Source organism: Eurosta solidaginis, chromosome 2 (assembly GCF_040869045.1).
Source record: "Eurosta solidaginis isolate ZX-2024a chromosome 2, ASM4086904v1, whole genome shotgun sequence".
In the NCBI taxonomy this organism is placed as follows: domain Eukaryota; kingdom Metazoa; phylum Arthropoda; class Insecta; order Diptera; family Tephritidae; genus Eurosta; species Eurosta solidaginis.
The window spans coordinates 46529339-46547603 of NC_090320.1; the positions used below are offsets into that span (position 1 = coordinate 46529339).

Genomic DNA, 18265 nt, shown 5'->3' on the forward strand with positions numbered 1-18265 from the left:
CTAAAGAAACAATAAAAAGCCGGTAATGCAATAGGTAAAATTAATCAAAAATTAAATAGAATTGGAATGAATTGTTTAAGGAAATTTCGGAGCCTCATACTGAGCCTAAAAGCCGAATAGCCTATGTTCCATAATTGTAGCATTGGTTTTGTAAAATTTTTTTTACAGTTTTGGAAAATACTAAAATCGTTAATAAATCTTGTAGGGGTAGAAATAGGACAAGTCCGACGTTACACGTAGGAGTGTAAAGAGGACCCGCTCGACACTATCCGGTCAGGCGCGAACAGTTACAATTGGTATCTCCTTAGGACATGCCCAAACAAAAAGAATCACTACGACCCATATAAAGAGATCAAAACTGGTTATATGTAGTTGCATATACGCTTGCGACTCATCCTGGATTCAACCTAGACTGATCGCACTTTTTCAGGGTTAGAAAACAATTTTTACGTTGAATATAAATAAAATATAGCATACTTTAAGGAGCGAAAATCTACTTTACAGTATTAGGAGCGTTGCCAACTGAAACTCGTAAATGTACGAAAGATAATGACCGCTTGTACAGTAAACCCGCGCGTTCGTTAAAGCGGAGTCATTGGTGCCGTTTGTCGTATCGCTGTAGTCGTATCCCTAACGTAATCAGCTGTTTATCGTTACGACGGTCAACCAAAAACCAATTGGTTGGCTATGATACGGTAACGACCTTAGCGACACCAATAATCGATTGCATTGATTCCCATAAGGTTGGTCGAATCAGCTGTTATAAGGTTACCGATACGGTTACCGATAAAGCACCAATGTCTGCAGCTTTATAAGGAATAACAATTTAAGTCCCATATAAAATTATTCCTTTTGACCATATGGTACTAGTTGTTGCATACTTTTCTGCGCACTTGATATTGTTTTAGAGATTTTAGGCGATGGGTTTTTAGCGGTAGCGAAAGCTGCCCTGGGACTCCAACCTTCGCTAACGCTAAAACTCCATCGCCAAAAATATCTAAAACAGTATCAAATGCGCAGAAAAGTATGCAACAATTAGTACCATATGGTCATAAGGAATAGCCGCCTAAGTTCTATGTATAAGTATAGGAGTTAGGCTGTTATTCCTTGTAACCATATGGTACCATATGTTGCATATATTCCTGCGCAGTTGAGACTATTTTAGATATTTTTGGCGATGGAGTTTTAGAGTTAGCGAAGGTTGGAATTTGGAGATTTGAATTTGTGGGCAAGTCATTACTACGTATATACCACTGCAAATATGAACGACCCAGCCTAATGCATATACTATTATTTGAACATTGCAATAAGACCATTACTAATTGAACAATTCTATAAGCATTAAAACAAATAGAATTAAATTTTGAGTATAAAAAGTAAATTGCAACTGAATATTTTGGAAATTGTTATTCGAATTCATAATGCACAGCAGGATAAATGTAAATAAAGTGATAATACTTTCGTGTAAATACATATACATACATACATATAATTCACTGGCATTTATGAACAAGTGTGCGCATGCGCGATGAGTATGAATAATGCAAGTAATGCAATGTGTGACATTCAACAGATATTTTTGCATCTCGGTGTTATTCTTGTTGAGCTCAGTGGGCATCCGATGAGCAAATAAAGATTTAAGCAAACCGATTAATGAATATTGAAGGTGATTACATACACACACATACACACACATTTCGTAACAAAATTGATCGCGCCGCAAGCAAAATGGGTTCGTAAACAAATTACCACCTACTTATGTGGAACTAAACGATCTGGGTAGGTTAGGTTAGGGTGAACGATCAAATTGAAAAACACTATTAGACACCAGGACCTACATATGTATATGACGTAAGTCCGTCCTCTTGGCAAATAGTAGAAGTTTTCTTGGACCTATGCCACTTGCTGCTCCTAGATCTATTACACTGAAAGAAATGGTGCTAGTAAAATCAACAAATCGGTTCTGTTGTTCTTGACTTAACGGAGATTCGGTGAAATTGATCGAATTACGGTTAATTCGACCGAGTTCTTTGTCAAACGAACAAATTGTCGCTCTTAAGTTAACAAAGTTCTGTAAAATTGGCAGATTCCTGGTCAATCTAACTGATTTTTTTTGTTAACACAACTGATCTCACTGGTCATTTCAACAGCGATCAACAGTCAATACATGAGCAAATTTCAAAGAGAATTTTACGCTCACTGCGCTCTCTACTTTGTACTTATGACGATGGTGCCACTTGTTAAAAAAAAATACCAAAATAAGAAAACCACCAAATCGAAAAAACACACAAAATGGGAAAACAACAAAAAACTAGTTTTTCAGTTATCAATACAAAACGAAAAACCCTTATTTGAATATACTGTGCAAACAATTATGAGATACCGAGGCACCTATTTATGTGGTACAATTTTGCAACCTCTCCTCCAAGCGAAATGCAAAATTGCGCCCTCTTGTTGCAAAAGTTTTGGTTGAACGAACAGGATTTTTCCAAAGTTAGTAACATTTTGTTCAAGTTTTTACGATTATGTTGATGTTTCCGACAACATAAAAGTTTGAGTTGTTTTGGAATCGTTTCAACTTAAAGTGTTACGAAAATTAAACTTGCCGAATTACATGTAAAGTTACTCCAGTGGTGAATTACCTTCTAGCGATTTGATTCTTTACTTTTCTATAACTTACAAGTTCTCTATTTAAAATGTTATGTCAAACATTTATACAAGTTTTGTTCGAAACAATCAAGTGTGGCAACCAGGGCCGCAGAGAGCCGAGCCAGGCCCCTGGGACAGTTCGCGTTTACGGGCCCCTAAAAGATAAACTCAATACAGTAAAAAAAATAACATATCATGCATAAATTTTTCAATTCACATTGTCAGTTTTATTTCATATAAAATAAGATTTACTGGAGCACTTACATAAATGAAATGTTAGATTTCATTGTTTGATGTGCTTACATTAACTTTTTCTAAATATGTACATTTTAAGAGCTTGAATCAGCCAAGGAAAACCTTCCCTGCTTTTTGGTCTGCGAATATGGAAATTACCGATTCAAAACTAATGCTGCGAGCAAGGCTGGATCCAACGCCAATGTTCCAAGGCTAGTCAAGCGATTTTGGTTCATAGTAGAACGTAAAAAATTTTTCACGCAAGATAATAGACTAAAAGAACGCTCCCCGCAGCCACACTGACTGGAAGTGTGTAAAATATTCTTAATGCTATGCAGATGTTCGGAAATAATACTTCCATCTTCAAGTCATGAAATTTGTTCAGAAATTGAAATGGTTGCAGCGAATCACATCCCAAATTTGCTAAGTGGATGGCTTTGAGATGAATGATTTCATCTATTTAATCCGTAGAAATATCGATAGCATAAATCGTGCAGAATGCCGCTGCCTTTTCTCTGAGCCCTTCTTCCGTCAGATCCTGATACTTCCACAAAAAACTAAATTTAATCGCATTGTCATTTACGGGTTCGAAACGTCTTGTCATGTTACCAATCAGAACGTAAAAAACTTGCTGTTTGAAGTGAGTTCGGGAATCACACTCAGGTGATTCGCCAGGTAATTCATCTAACTGGCGCTTTCTTATCTTCCTTCTTTTCTCTGCGAAGGTATTCACAACTCCTATACTCCCTGCCTGAACCTTACATTCTTGAAGTATGATCGACCATTGATGCCTGAACTTCTTCAACTCATCAATCAGCCTACGTATTTTTTCTGTTTCCACGTCCAGTGTGGCATTTATAGCTTACAGTACCAGATTTCGATGGTTAATTACCGTCAACACTTTGAGCCAAATGGAGGCTTAGAGGATACACTCAAATTTCCCCATATATGCTTCAATACCTTTCAAATCCGTTACTGCTTCTGAACTCAGATTCAAAAGCTTGATTTCATCAATAGCTTTCAATATTTGGGGAATGTGAGTTGCTAAAGGTTTCACACTATCCACACGAGCAGACCATCGTGTTTGTGACAGGCTGTGCAAGGAGCAATTAGTTCTTTCCTTGAAAATTTCCCATCTCTGAGGGCTTGCGCTAAAGATATTATACAATTTCTGCATAATATCGAAAAATGTGATGACTTCTGCACAACATTCAGCAGCTTGAGGTCCACATAAATTTAAACCATGACAAGCACAAGGTGCAAATATTGCCAGGGAGTTATCTCTCAGGATATGACTCTGCGTTCCTTTGTAATGACCGCTCATATTACTGCCATTATCATACCCTTGCCCACGGCAGTCATCCAGGGGAATATTGTGCTTTTTTAGAGTGCTACGAATCAGCTCAGCGATGGCTTCTCCTGTTTTTGCGTTACAATCGACAAGCTCTAAGAAGCGTTCTTGGATTTTCCATTTTCCGGAGTCCCTGTCTAATAAAACATAACGCAATAGTCTGCTCAATATGCGCCGAATAAGGGGTTGCATCCACTATTACTGTGTAATATTTGACGTGCTTTCTCTCGCCTTCTATCTTTCTAATTACTTGACTTGCACAGATTTCTATGAACTCATTTTGTATTCCATCAGACAAATAATGTGCTTGGAGACGATTCTTTTTCGTTTTAGATTCCCTCTCCTTCTCCAAATGTTCATGCAATAGGGGGTCATGATTGCTGATCAGTTCCAAAATACCAAGGAAGTTTCCATTTTTTGGATTTCCGATCAATGAATTATTCCCCCTAAATGCCAATCCTTTTTCTCCAATAAATAAAACAACATCAAGAATTCTGCGAAGTAGCTCTCTCCAGCAAGCTGTTTCATTTTAGAAAATCCACTGAACTTGCATTTCGAATTCTCATTTCATATTGGCGCCACTCTATATAGCAAGTTTTATGACTTTGACTCTTTTCATATTCAGGAATTTTGTCGTATAACCACTTCCAACCTTTTCTTTATAATAACCTGAAGATTTTGTCAAAGCTGATCGGGTATTTTCGGAAATTTTGCTGAAAAGCCGGCGATTCTTTTGTTGCACTCCAAACGAGCCAATCACACTTTACTTTGTCTCCGTTTTTTTTAGAGTAGTATGGTGTATGATTTGAAGGAAATGGCGACCACTTAAGGTGTTGGGAAGTCGAAATAAAATGTGAGTTAGTTGAAGCATTTTTGACAGATATGGCTTATAAAATTGTGTCAAAAACGTTTATCTAACTTAAAATCACATTTTATTTCGACTATGACTATACCCCAGAGTATTTGATTGGATGCTTATGATTTTAGTTTAGTGATTTGTATGTATCTATGAAATCCTAGTTAGAGTACTATCAATACTGCTTTGTCTTATCGGGCCCCCAAAACACTTCCGGGCCCAGGACAATTTCCCTGGTGAAAGTGCGTTTAATAAAACAAAATAATAAAGTGTATAAAGGCGGTGCCACAATGACATATTTCATAGTATATGGCCACCGTGGCGTGATGGTAGCCTGATCCGCCTGCCACATCGTATGCCCTGGGTTCGCACCCAGGGCAAAGCGGCATCAAAATTTTAGAAATAAGGTTTTTCAATTAGAAGAAAATTTCTCTAAGCGGGGTCGCCCCTCGGCAGTGTTTGGCAAGAGCTCCGAGTGTATTTCTGCCATGATGAGCTCTCAGTGAAAACTCATCTGCCTTGCAGATGCCGTTCGGAGTCGGCATAAAACATATGTAGGTCACGTGCGGCCAATTTTTAGGGAAAATCAAGAGGAGCACGACGCAAATTGGAAGAGCTCTGCCTTAGATCTCTTTGGAGGTTATCGCGCCTTACATTTATTTATTTATGTATATGGCAACATAGGTACTTTCGTACAAAGCTCTGTCGCAAAAAATTTTTTTGTTCCTTTGACTACTAAAACGGTCAATTACGAATCAACGATTTGTGCGCAGTTGATTCAACATCTTGTTGCGATGGATAAAAATTAACAGAAATTTCGATTGAATTAACCCGCATTTCGGTTGATTTTACCAGTCTTTTTCTTTCAGTGATAGCTGTGCCACTGCTAATAGCTGGAGTCTTAGCCTTGCGAGCGCAAGGTACGAGCATAAAATGTTCTCTGTCGTTTCCTCATCCAAACCGCACTTTCTACATCTGTTATCACTCACAAGGCTTAATTTAAAAGCATATGAGCACAGAAGGCAGTGCCCAGTCATGAGCCTACAGTCCTCTCTTTTCAATGATCGGAGTAAGTTCGTTAATCTATGATTGTTAGACCTGCACATGATCTACGACACTTTGAAGGCCCGGCCTTTCCAGTTTTGTCAATCATGTGTAGCTCTTCCCTTCTTTTAATATCGCCCAATCAGATTGCGTCCTGTTTAGCTAGGTAATCCGATTTTTTCTTTCCATTATTCCCATATGTCGAAGGGACCCAATTTATATGTATTTTTCTCCCTATGCCGATTCTTTCCAGGGCCTGCACTCTAACGCACTTTGAGATATTGTGCTATTAGAGATTGAAGTCGTAATTCCTGCTTGACTGTCAAAGTAAAAATTGACACAGCTTAAGTTTAAGCTATTTTCCTCGAGCTTTTCTACTGCCTTAGTCACGGCTTCTACTTCCGCCTGGAAAACACTACAGTAACCTGGCAGCTTTTAGGATCAGCGCAGTATACCGTTGACCCTACTCTTCTATTGCTTTGGAACCATCTTTATACACGTGTATAGCCTCGTCTTCCATTTGAGCGCCCTTGCGCTCACATTCCACCTCTATTGTGGCTCTATGAGACCCATCGAAGCATAGGAAGGGAATCGATATGGGTATTATTTTTACTTTGTTTTGTTTAACCCTGAAAATTTAAATGTAGTGGACTCTCCTTTCGAATACATAAAAATTGCGTTCATATTCTTTTCTATTTTCATTAGAGAGACTACAGCTTCTTTTAACTCCGCAGAGGAACCCATAGCCTACGAGTACTATCAGCTCGATTGTTCTGCTTAACATAATTTTCTGGGAATTGTGCTTATCATATGGAAAACCACGCACCACGTTAAAACTGAAGCATTCATGGTTTCTATTAGCCCATGGTTACACCTCAGCTTCTTTTGTGGATTTTACAGTCTTCTGGTTTAATCTTCTGCAGATTTAGGTGCTCCTAATTGTAAACATTGATTGATGTTTAAACGTTCATTACTTCGAACCATAGAGAGAAGCCAAATTTAACATTATCTGTATCCTTTTCAAAAGAGGAGGGTCTTGCCCTTTTAGATGCCGCCGATGGTCGTCGAGTGTAATACCCGAAGAGTTTTCACCCGCAGAGAATTGCCACATAACGTATGGGCCAAGTTGAAGATTGATAGTGAGTATTGAAATACGTCATAGCCATGGCACGGCATCCTTTGCTGAAAATCTAACAATCAAGATGCCAAGGCATTGTATAAGTATTCCGAAGTTTCAATTATATGTATACCAAAGTGTTTTTTTTTATCTTAAAACAGCGAGGTAGTTGACTACTAAGCGACTAGATGATTTCAACTCATTTTCCTGTCTATAGCTTACAAAGCTGTAAGATGCAAAGCATGGATTTCTATTGGAACAATCAGGTTACTAATCCAATCATCGCTGAAATATGAGGCTAAGAGTGCGTTGATGTTGGAGGCTTGAGCTGTGAGTGGAACTTCAAAAATTTTAAGAAGAAATGATCCAAAATGAACAACCTACATCACTCTTCGCTTGAGCCGCTGTTTGCCTTTACTAGACAAAGCTCGCTACCTATCATCAAAAGGTCACTGGATTGCATTACAACAATCACCTTCAGATCTCATGCTCTCCTTCATGTAAGGCGGAGCTGTTGGATTCAAATTTTGTTTGAAAAATATCTAAGCCCAGTGCCACTAACACAAGGCTGGTGCAAGTCAAACAATCGTCTGCTGAAAATTCGAGGATTGCTTTTGCTGGCAGATGCCGTGGTATAGAGAACGAAGTAAGCGAAGATCCCTGATTCAAGTTATGCGGCAATTGACATCAAAATACTTTTAGTAGCGCCGCTAGCTCGGCCTCGATCTCCTCGGAGATACATGTATCGTGGCAAAAAAAAAATTTTTTTTTGCTTACCAACAACATTCCACAATAGGAGAGGAAGTAGTTGTCCCTATTCAGTATTCCTTGTAATCTTTTATGGGTTGTAGTTTCTCACTCTTTCTGCCGTGCCAGTCCTGTTCCTCAACTGGTTATGAAAAAATTGAGGTCACTTCGACATCTTATGCTATAAACGTTATCTGATAGCTCCGGGTAGGACATTGTTGAAGAATCATTTCACGTCAACTAAGGCCGTTATCACAAGCTCCTTTCAATCGAGTCATCCTTCAATAAGCTAAAAATCGAATGTAGGGAGAAGCAGATCTCCTGTTCTCAAAGAATCGAACCATGCATAACATACATGAACCAAAAGTAGTAATCGATGTTTACTTTGAAAGAAATCCCTCATTACAACTGCGTGACGTAATGTCCCCTAAGCTCAGAATCTCACGGAACTTTGAAGTGTCCATTGTGGACAGGACCCACTGGGAAATAGGGAATCCTTATAACTACCCTGACTCAGAGGTCTGGTTCACGGATGGATCGAAATTCGATGGCGGAAGAACGGGAGCTGGCATCTATGGGCCGAACTTCAAGAAATCGATACCAATGAGATGCTACCCGACCATATTTCAGGCAGAAATTCATTCAATAGAAGCCTGTGGTAGAGAGTGTCCGCGAAGAGGTTCAACATCGAAGAGCATCTACATTATGTCGGACAGCCAGGCGGCCATGCTTGCCTTGCAATCCTACACAGTTACATCTAAGCTAGTGGACGAATGCACTGAAATCCTTAACGCCCTGGGAGCCAAAACAAGGTTTTGTTAGGATGGGTTCCCAGGCATCAGGGACATGAAGGTAATGAACAAGCAGATTACCTAGCAAAGCAGGGTGCTACAGAAGCATTCTATGGTCCAGAGCCCTTTTGTGGACTTACAAGAGCACACACCAGGGAAACTATTAGTAATTGGGAAACTAAACAATTCAGACGTCACTGGATTTACTGCCCAGGGCAAAGGCAGGCCAAACTGTTTATACTTCCGGCAACGAAAGTATCAGCCAAACTCATTAATCTAAGCAGGCAGGATCTAAGAACTCTCACTGGGTACTATACGGGACACTGCGGTCTACGATATCACCTAAGTAAATTAAATCTATCCGATACCCAAATTTGTCGTTTCTGTGAGCTGGATGATGAAACGCCGGTTCACATTCTCTGCGAATGCGTAGCTCTAGCTAGGCAGAGACTATCCCATCTAGATGGTGGCACTCTTAATCCCTATGTGATATGGTACGTAGATACATTAAAAGCCTCCAGATACAAAATTAGGCTGCAAGGCCTTGCACAATAGATCTGCACAAAGGTAGAAGTGCTGCCAGATCTATTAATAATACTTTGAAAGTTTGCTAAAGATGAAAGCTCTCTGAGTTCTGAGTTATGTTACATTTATAATAGAAAAGTAAATGGCCTCAAAATCTAAGCACCCATCAACAATACTGCGAAGAGTGACTGTACCACACAACAACAATTTGCAAAGGCAGAATGTAAACAACAACGAAGGAAATGTATACAAGGATTACTTAACACGCCGATCATAACACACTGAACGACTGCTGCGCAGCCGCAATAACTTTCAAAGGTGTAGGGTGGCACAACAACAATTGAAATAGAAAAGTAATTAATAGAAAAGTAAATGGCCTCAAAATCTAAGCACCAATCAACAATACTGCGAAGAGTGACTGTACCACACAACAACAATTTGAAAAGGCAGAATGTAAACAACAACGAAGAAAATGTAAACAAGGATTACTTAACACGCCGATCATAACACAATGAACGACTGCTGCGCAGCCGCAATAACTTTCAAAGGTGTAGGGTGGCACAACAACAATTGAATAGGACTTGTTTGTGACGAAAACAGTTAATGCATTTGTTTGTGGCATTTTGCAAAAACAATTTCTTTTTTGACATAAACAACATACAAAAGAAGAAAAAGATAGATGAAAACATGCACAAATCTTTTGTATGGACACTGCGCGTTATCAGCAAAGAATGTCAAGGGTAGCTGTGTGTGTGTGTGTGCGTAAGGAAGATGCGCTGATATCACAACTCAAATTGTGGCATATAAATTGTGAGCATAAATGGTTTCAAGATTCATTATACAGAATTATATCAAGCAGAACAGATATCAAAGGAAGACATTAAAATTTTATTTAAAGCTACTTTTTTTGTGAAACTTCCTTAAATTTATTAAAAAAAATGGATCTCTCAATGCCGCGAACAACCGAGTCTTTCCCATATCGCCACAAGAAGTTTGACGCATATAAGCGCCCACGTGACGAAGATACAGAGGTAGAGGTCATAGAGCCACCACATACACCTCATTACGCATTTAATCCACTATTTTTTGGAGCAGAACGAGTTTCGACACCCTTTTCAACCGACTCCAATTGTTCCGCGGAGTATGCAGGATTTGTAAGCTTATTTAATGCAGCAAGCACGCCATCAACAAAGAGACAACGCTTACTTGCTGGAGCAGCACAATATAGTACAACAAGTCCAAGCGAAGATAGCGGCATCTCACTTACACCGCAAAAGGTAGAGAAAGCACAACAACTACAAAGAACGCTAAAGCGCAAACTCAAATATTCAGCGCTTGCAGAACCGCTTGCCAAGAAACCGCAACTTACGCCAAATACCACAGTAATGAGTGCTTCATCAACGAACATAATTGTAGATATGGCATTGAAGAGACGTAAATTGGAGAGAATCAATAAATCCAACATAGCAGCTGTGTCTGAGCTCCACAAGTATAATGGCATCAAAGCTGCATTGAAGCCTGCATTGAAACCTACACCAGCCGGTACACTAGAACTAGCAACAACTACAAACGCCAGCAATCCATTACCACCACCAGCCGCAACTGTATTATCACGCATTAGCGAAGATAAGCTGCGCAGTATTTGTACATATCATAGTAATATGGTACGTCAGTTTCCCAAAAAGGAACGTTCACCTAAAGATCAAGAACGTCGTAATAAAAACACAATCGCTTGTCGTATGAGCCGTCGTCTAAAGAAATTGGAGCATATCGCCATTGAAGTACAACTGAAAGAGTGTGAACGTCAATATGCGCAGCTAATGGAGGACCGCCTGCGCTTACAAACTTATATAGAACAGTTGGCGCAGTTTACTAGCGTGTTGTGTAAAAAAGAACTCATGCAAGAAGAGGAAGCTGAAATTGATGTGGTGAGCGTGCAAGATGATGTGCGTAGTAGCGACATGTTGGGAAGAGCGTGGAAATTCCAAAGCAATGCAGGCACGCATGTGCAGCAGCAGCAGCCAATAGCGTTTGGAGCAACACCACCATCAACTGCTGCTGCGTTGCCTATTATAACTGGCGCTTATTCTATTGCTTACCTAATGGGTACCTTGCGAAAGTGAGAAAGGGAGAGTTGCGATTCTGCAGAGCTTAGATTAGAGAATCTGTATATAAAATTTTTGTTTTTATTTTTATTTTTTTAGTTCGTTTTTTATCAAACAAAAACACGTGTTTTTTTAGGCTATTGTATAAATTACTTTTTAATATTAGTTGGTAATGATAATTCAAAAAGCGCAAAGTGATGTTAGCTTTATATTACTATTTATAACTATTTTTAGCTTAGTGCATTAAGATGTTTATAAGAAAATTTCTCGCTCGGCTAAATAAAACAAATATTTCAAATGTTTTCGTGTTGGGCCAAATTTATAGTTACTTAACTGTTTCCTTTGGTGGAGCTTTATGGCCGAGCAATGAGAAGGCAAAGTAAAATGTTCCTCTTCCCTCCTACGCGTTTCAGCACTCTCACGTCTTCCACAGGAAGTCTGATAATTTTATTAATTTTTTTTTTAAATGTTTGGACTCCTACACGTTTTGGCACTCACACGCCTTCCTCAGGGAGTCTGATAATTTTATAAATTTTTTTTGTAAATGTTTGGACTGTTCTGCGTAAGAATATTCCAGTATTTTTCGTAATCGATTAGCTCGTGCAAGTACCTTCATAGGTGTCGAATATGTGTACATAGTCTCGATCACTGCCTGACAATTCCCGCCAAAGATAGTTCCACCTAAAGCTTCCAAAATGCTGAAAGCTTGACACATACCAGGTGTGGCAATTAGGTTCAGGGAATTTAATTTAAAAACTGCTAACATTTTTACATTCGCCTTCATCTGTCTAAGAGGGAGTGATCTTCCAACGTGTTGTGATAAATTTTTTGTGAAATGTGGGGATAAACTTAAACTGGTAGTGACTGGAGCTGAGATTTGGCTATTTGAGTATGAACCTGAGAAGCGTAAAATAGCAACAGACATTCATATTTGAATGTATCCGCCGGAAACGTCTCATTAGATTTTAGACTGGAGTTTAGCTTCTTCACTTGTCGCTTCATTGCCGTCTTCTTTTTTAAGAAAACGCCTTGTTTCCTTCTTCAACTTACGGCAGCATTTACTCTTCTCATTTAATTCGATCTTAGCGCGATGTGCATACAGCGTCCTCTTTTCAGCATTGCTGACCATCCCAGGTGCACCAATTCCTATATTTGTTTCAGGTCGGGACCTGGAATAGTGCGAACATCTAAAACATTGTAGGCATGCACCCGCCTATCGAAATATGGACTATGGGGTAGTGAGTTTTTTGATGGGATGATATCCAGGATAGCGTGGCTTAGGCGAACCAGACATTCACAAGTGAAGTTCGCGTTAATTTTGATATCATTTTTGGATAAATTCAAGGTTGTTTCGGGATCATTTAAGGAATTTTAACGGCACTACTTTTGGTATAATTGCAATTATTCCAGAACATTTTCGCTAGACTGTTCCGCGATCTACCCATGCTTGTACCCCTACCTCTAGCTCTACCTAGGTGTCTTACCAGGTTTCAGAAAAAGGACCAGTCTTTGACGTTTTCATGAGCGGGGCACACACCTTCTTGGATACAGAGATCTATAACATTCTGGACTTTAACGCTAATTTAAGTATTTGGCACTCCATTCGGTCCTGTGTGCCAATTATCTGCAACTCCATGTGTTGCGTTCAGTACCTCCTGTTCTGTTGTTTGTGGGATTTGCATACCTTCGTGGTCCTCGCTTTGGTAGGTGCAGTAATTTTGTGTCGGAAAAATAGTTTTAAGGATTCTTCTCATTAGTATCGTACGCGAAGGTTGCTCTGAATTTTTCTCTTTAATTTTAGCCATGACGGTTCTGTAAGCAAATCCCTATTGATCATGATTGCCGCTATCCCTCGTCGTCCCACCAATATATATATTTACTATGTAGCGATTTTTGGGCATGGCAGCATCACATGGCATACTTAATGACCTAGATAAGTTTGTGTCCTTCGTATTATGGCATCATTCCATACAATATAAAATGTATGCAGTACAAAAAAATTTTATTCCCCATCTCCTTCTTTGTGGTTGGTTGGAAGCTATCCTTGTTAAAGGTCCGCTAGCTCTGGGCTAATAACTTCGCGGTCGCTGTGTGTGTAGACGTTACTGATGGGCCCACTTTGTGCGCATCGCTATTTCGCTACTAGCAAACACCTCATCTAAAATGGAGCATGTACTACCCGTGTTGAATTTATATTTGCATTTACTTCTATCGTCATCCTAAAAATATTGTCCTCCAACTCTGTGCAAGTCATGCTAGAGGAGAATAGCTACTAAAAATGTGTATTCCTTTGACTTCTTCCCACGTGAATCCAGCCACCGTCGATGGCATCTTTTCGCCCGCAAGAAGTTTTCTTGGTGTCCGAATTAAGGCTCTCCCATCTAAGTCAGAGAGCCAACCTTTCTTCTGACTATTTCTGTACAGTTCAGAGAGTATCGCTATATCAAATCATCATTCAAAAATAGTTTGGCATAAAAGGTGAGCAATCTCTACGTGTACCTCAACCTTTACATCTAGCTTTATCTCTTCCTCTACCTCTACCTTAACCTCCACCTCTACCTCTACTTCATCCTAAACACTTTATTAATTAGCCGCATATGTCATTTAAGATCAAAGAGATACTAAATGTTTAGTGGTCATATGCAAAATTTTTACGATAACATTACAAATTTACGCAAATCGCTGTGACTAATTGTTCGAAAAGAAAATATTTATAAAATTCAACTTAGTAAATACTGATACTGAAATGTGAAGTGTTTGCTTTTGCCTGTTATTTGAGTGAATCAAATAAATTGCTATGGCGGCAACCATGGTGTGATGGTAGCGTGCTCCGCCTACCATACCGAATGCCCTGGGTCCACACCCCGGGCAAACTCAACTGTATTTCTGCCATGAAGAGCTCTCAGTGAAAACTCATCTGCCTCGCAGATGCCGTTCGGAGTAGGTCCCGTCCCGCCAATTTGTAAGAAAAATTAAAAAAGAGCATGACGCAAATTGGAATCTCCCCAGCGGGTTAGGGGATCAGAATATACCCGCGGTAGGTATGCCTGTCGTATGAGGCGACTAAAATACCAGATTCAAGGGGCTGTGTAGCGCAACATTTCAGGTTGCCCGCGCAATATATAGCTTCTCCAAACCCAATTGTCAACCTCACCTGGGGAGGGAGGGAATGGCTTGAAGGTTTAATGTGGCCACATTAATCGTTCCAGAGATGGTCGGACTAGCACCTTAATGGTGCTGTGGTACCGGATCTGTATCCGGCAAAGAACCATTACATCGATAACACTTCCCAAAGCCTTCGGGGAGCAACCTTATCGCTACAACAACAACAACAACGCAAATTAGAAGAGAAGCTCGGCCTAAAATCTCTTCGGAGGTTATCGCGCCTTACATTTATTTTTATTTATTTATAAATAAATTGCTAAGTAAATGATGACAAGCCGAGAGAAGCTAGTAATAATTAAAACTATGGATTTAAATAAGGAAACCCCACCAACGGATGAAGAGTTGCAATACCAGTATACTTTAGTACTAGAGTTGGATTTTTTAGTTCAATGAAAAGATAAGTTCACTTCTAGTTCATTCAGTCCATCGAACTAGTTCTTTTGGCACTTATTTCGGTCAGCTAATTGAACTATTGTTCAACCAATTGAACTAGTTCAATAGTTCAATTCCGAAGTCAAATCTACTCACTCCCTAATTTAAACATCACATATGCCGCCAGCAGCACTTATGGAAATTCGGCAGTACTTGCATTTCATTTTGTTTTCTTCACGACTTTATTTAAAGTGCTTCAATATTTCTCTTCGCTTTGGCATCTGAAACAAATCATTATGTATTAAGCACACATTTTTCTAGTTGAATATATGAAAGAAAAATTAAAACACTTACTATTACATTTAAAAGACTAAACTTCAAAAATAAATTGTAAAACTTCACAAAATGACGATATGGCGGTAAACATAGCAAAATTCGATCAGCTGTTTTAATTTTGACAAAGAAGTGAGTTGCCATACATTTTGAAATTTTAATTTGCAAAGTTGCCACATAAAAGTTGAGTTCACTTTACTGAGCGAACTAACGAACTAGTTCAATTAAAAGATCTAGTTCTTTCGTTCTCTAGTTCAATAGATCCCCAAGCCTAGTACAAACATACAGGGCACCCGGTATGGACTTTATAGTAGCATCAACATCAAAAAAAGAGAGCATATGCTAAGAGATAAAAATAAAACGCCTGTCGTTCTTGGGTTGTCCGAGTCAGGTTCTAACTTTTTCCAGCGAACAAAGCCTTAAATTCTTTTAAACCTACACCCAAACACCATGTATTTCAGTATTAGAGTATGTAAATAGTAATTCGCATTAATTCGTACAGTCCGCCGAGGTGTAGCCTGCACGCCTACCACACCATAGGTCCTGGGTTCAAGGCCTGGGTAGGTTAGGTTGAACTGGCCGCCTAAAAAAATAGCCCAATTAGGTACTTACTACATCTGCTCTGTTATTATGCCCATCGTGAGCCTTAAGTTTTTTATCTTCAGAGATATGAGCCACTTTTAAGCCTTATATGGTACGTCCTGCTTGATGGATCATATGCAACTCTTGTCTCCTTTTGATTTCTCCCAAACGGATTGGGACGTTTACCGTCGATTCAGCGAGTGCTGCACTCTCCTTTGCCAACTCATCAAGTTTTTCGTTACCTTCTTTGCCTTCATGACCTTCATGGCCTCTCTACTGATTCTTTGCATTCCATGACACTTCTAGATGAAGTACTGCGTAATATTATTGCCTTTATCGACGCCTGACTATCAATATATAGGTATTGATGCGACTGCAGCTTAAGCACACTTCGCGAATGTGGGAAGTACTTTACCGGATATGATCGAGTACTATTAACTTCTGGTATTAGTCCAACTGCCTAGGAATGATTTCTTTTAACCTTGGGGCTGTGGATTTTATACACCTCTTAAGATGCATGCCTACCACGAAAATTTTCTAACCTCTTAACCCATTGGGGTGTCCTGTATGGGTTTCAAATTAAATGCTATAATATCAAGGTCACGAAAAATGTTTCCTCCTAGGCTTAACTTTCATCATTTTTCTTGCTTAGTCACTTATTCAATTGGAGCTTAGCCGTTTAAAGGGTTATGAACCAGGCGCGCAAATCGATTCCTCGTTGAGCTAACTGACGCTAATCGGTCACACCAAGGGAATTTCAATTGTTTTCAACCTGGTTCTTCCCTCTTCTGCTACCACAGGCGGGTTCCGAAAATAAAACTTTTTAGTCGGAAAATCTTTCATTCGCATTCATTGGCTTTTTTTTATTTCCAGGGAACCGGTGTATAAATTTTATAGCTAAACTTTGTTTTAATACGGACGAATGCACCGACACGGCATTTGGATATAACTATAAAAGTTTTCAAGTAGACCCGTTGTACTACCCGAATTTTATTTTGCCGATTCTATTCCTCTCCGTATCTTTCTTACAGTTCCCTTTGTTATCGTTTTTCCGCGCCCTTATCTTTCCTTGTATTACCCCTTCTCTTTGTTTCTCCCCTTTTCCATCTTTGCCTCTTTCCTCCTTCAGCCCCTTTACCTCAATATTTTCCTACTCCTCCCCTATTTTCGACCTAACACTCTCCCTCATGGTGTCTCTATTTCACTTTTTACTTCAAATCCCTCCCCTTCTACTTCTTCATCTCACTCTACATCTATCAAATTCCGTCCCTTTCGCCTCTTTATCTTAATATCGCTCTCATAGGGCCTTGTGGACGAATGCACAGACACGGCATTTGGATATAACTATAAAGGTTTTCAAGCAGACCCGTCGTACTACCCGAACTTTAATTTGCCGATTCTATTCCTCTCCGTATCTTTCTTACAGTTCCCTTTGTTATCGTTTTTCCGCGCCCTTATCTTTCCTTGTATTACCCCTTCTCTTTGTTTGTCCCCTTTTCCATCTTTGCGTCTTTCCTCCTTCAGCTCCTTTATCTCAATATTTTCTTACTTCTCCCCTATTTTCGACCTAACACTCTCCCTCATGGTGTCTCTATTTCACTTTTTAATTCAAATCCCTCCCCCTTCTACTTCTTCATCTCACTCTACATCTATCAAATTCTGCCCCTTTCGCCTCTTTATCTTAATATTCATCCCTCTCCTCCTCCTTCTGACTGCTTCCTTACCTCTACCTCTCCCCCTTCCTCTCGAGCCATCCTTAATATTCACATGTGCCCCATGGGGATGTAGCGGGACCACTGTTTGCCATTCTGGCTGTAATTACTGCTGAAGCGAACCGGGGAGGTGTTGACGTGGTTTTGGGTGCCGATGCAAACGCCCACTACAGCATCTGGGGAAGCTCGGATACCAATACGAGACGTGAGTCCTTATTAACTTTTATTGTAGATGAAGAAATCTGTATATGCAATAGAGGGAATGACCAGGGGCTCACCCTGGTTAGTAGAGAACTGTTATATTGGATATCGGGTTGGAGGGCTCTTCTTTGATCACCGATATATGCGCTACTCTGTGAAGGAAGATCTTTTAGGAACCCTGAACATGTATTGCAAAAGAGAGTCGCTCCCAAGTCTACTCTTCCATCGCAAGCCCAAATAACTACGCTACCTACTGGCGAATTTCTTCCTTTGCGTTACTTGAGTCACCATTCCAACTACGTTAATGCCTTTAATATTATAGAAATCACCATACGCCCAACAAGAAGAAGACTTTAACTTAATAATATGTTAATTCTATTGACGTTAATTGGCTTAATGGATTATTGAAGAAAACAGGTTTTCAGCTTACAACACTATAAAATATTATCAAGATAATTATTTCAGATGTTGAACTTGACAG

The 18265-nt window shown here is 39.6% G+C and overlaps 1 protein-coding gene and 1 long non-coding RNA gene across 2 annotated transcripts in view; one reads left to right on the forward strand and one right to left on the reverse strand.

Annotated features, from left to right (window-relative positions):
* Positions 1-15360, reverse strand: part of LOC137239665 (uncharacterized) — a 36131-nt gene extending 20771 nt beyond the window's left edge. The window contains exons 1-2 of the long non-coding RNA XR_010949448.1: positions 15311-15360; positions 15113-15237 (exon numbers count right to left, since the gene is read on the reverse strand). This is a non-coding gene — a long non-coding RNA (uncharacterized lncRNA). The remainder of the gene's footprint in view (positions 1-15112; positions 15238-15310) is intronic.
* On the forward strand, positions 10253-11919 carry LOC137239061 (uncharacterized). Its single transcript, XM_067763981.1, has one exon. It carries the CDS (start codon positions 10253-10255, stop codon positions 11435-11437), a length of 1185 nt encoding a protein of 394 aa, XP_067620082.1. The 3' UTR covers positions 11438-11919.
* Positions 15361-18265: the final 2905 nt, after the last annotated feature.

What these genes read in the sequence shown, in the direction of transcription:
- LOC137239061 (XM_067763981.1), top strand. Translation starts at nt 10,253, where the DNA reads ATGGATCTCTCAATGCCGCGAACAACCGAGTCTTTCCCATATCGCCAC.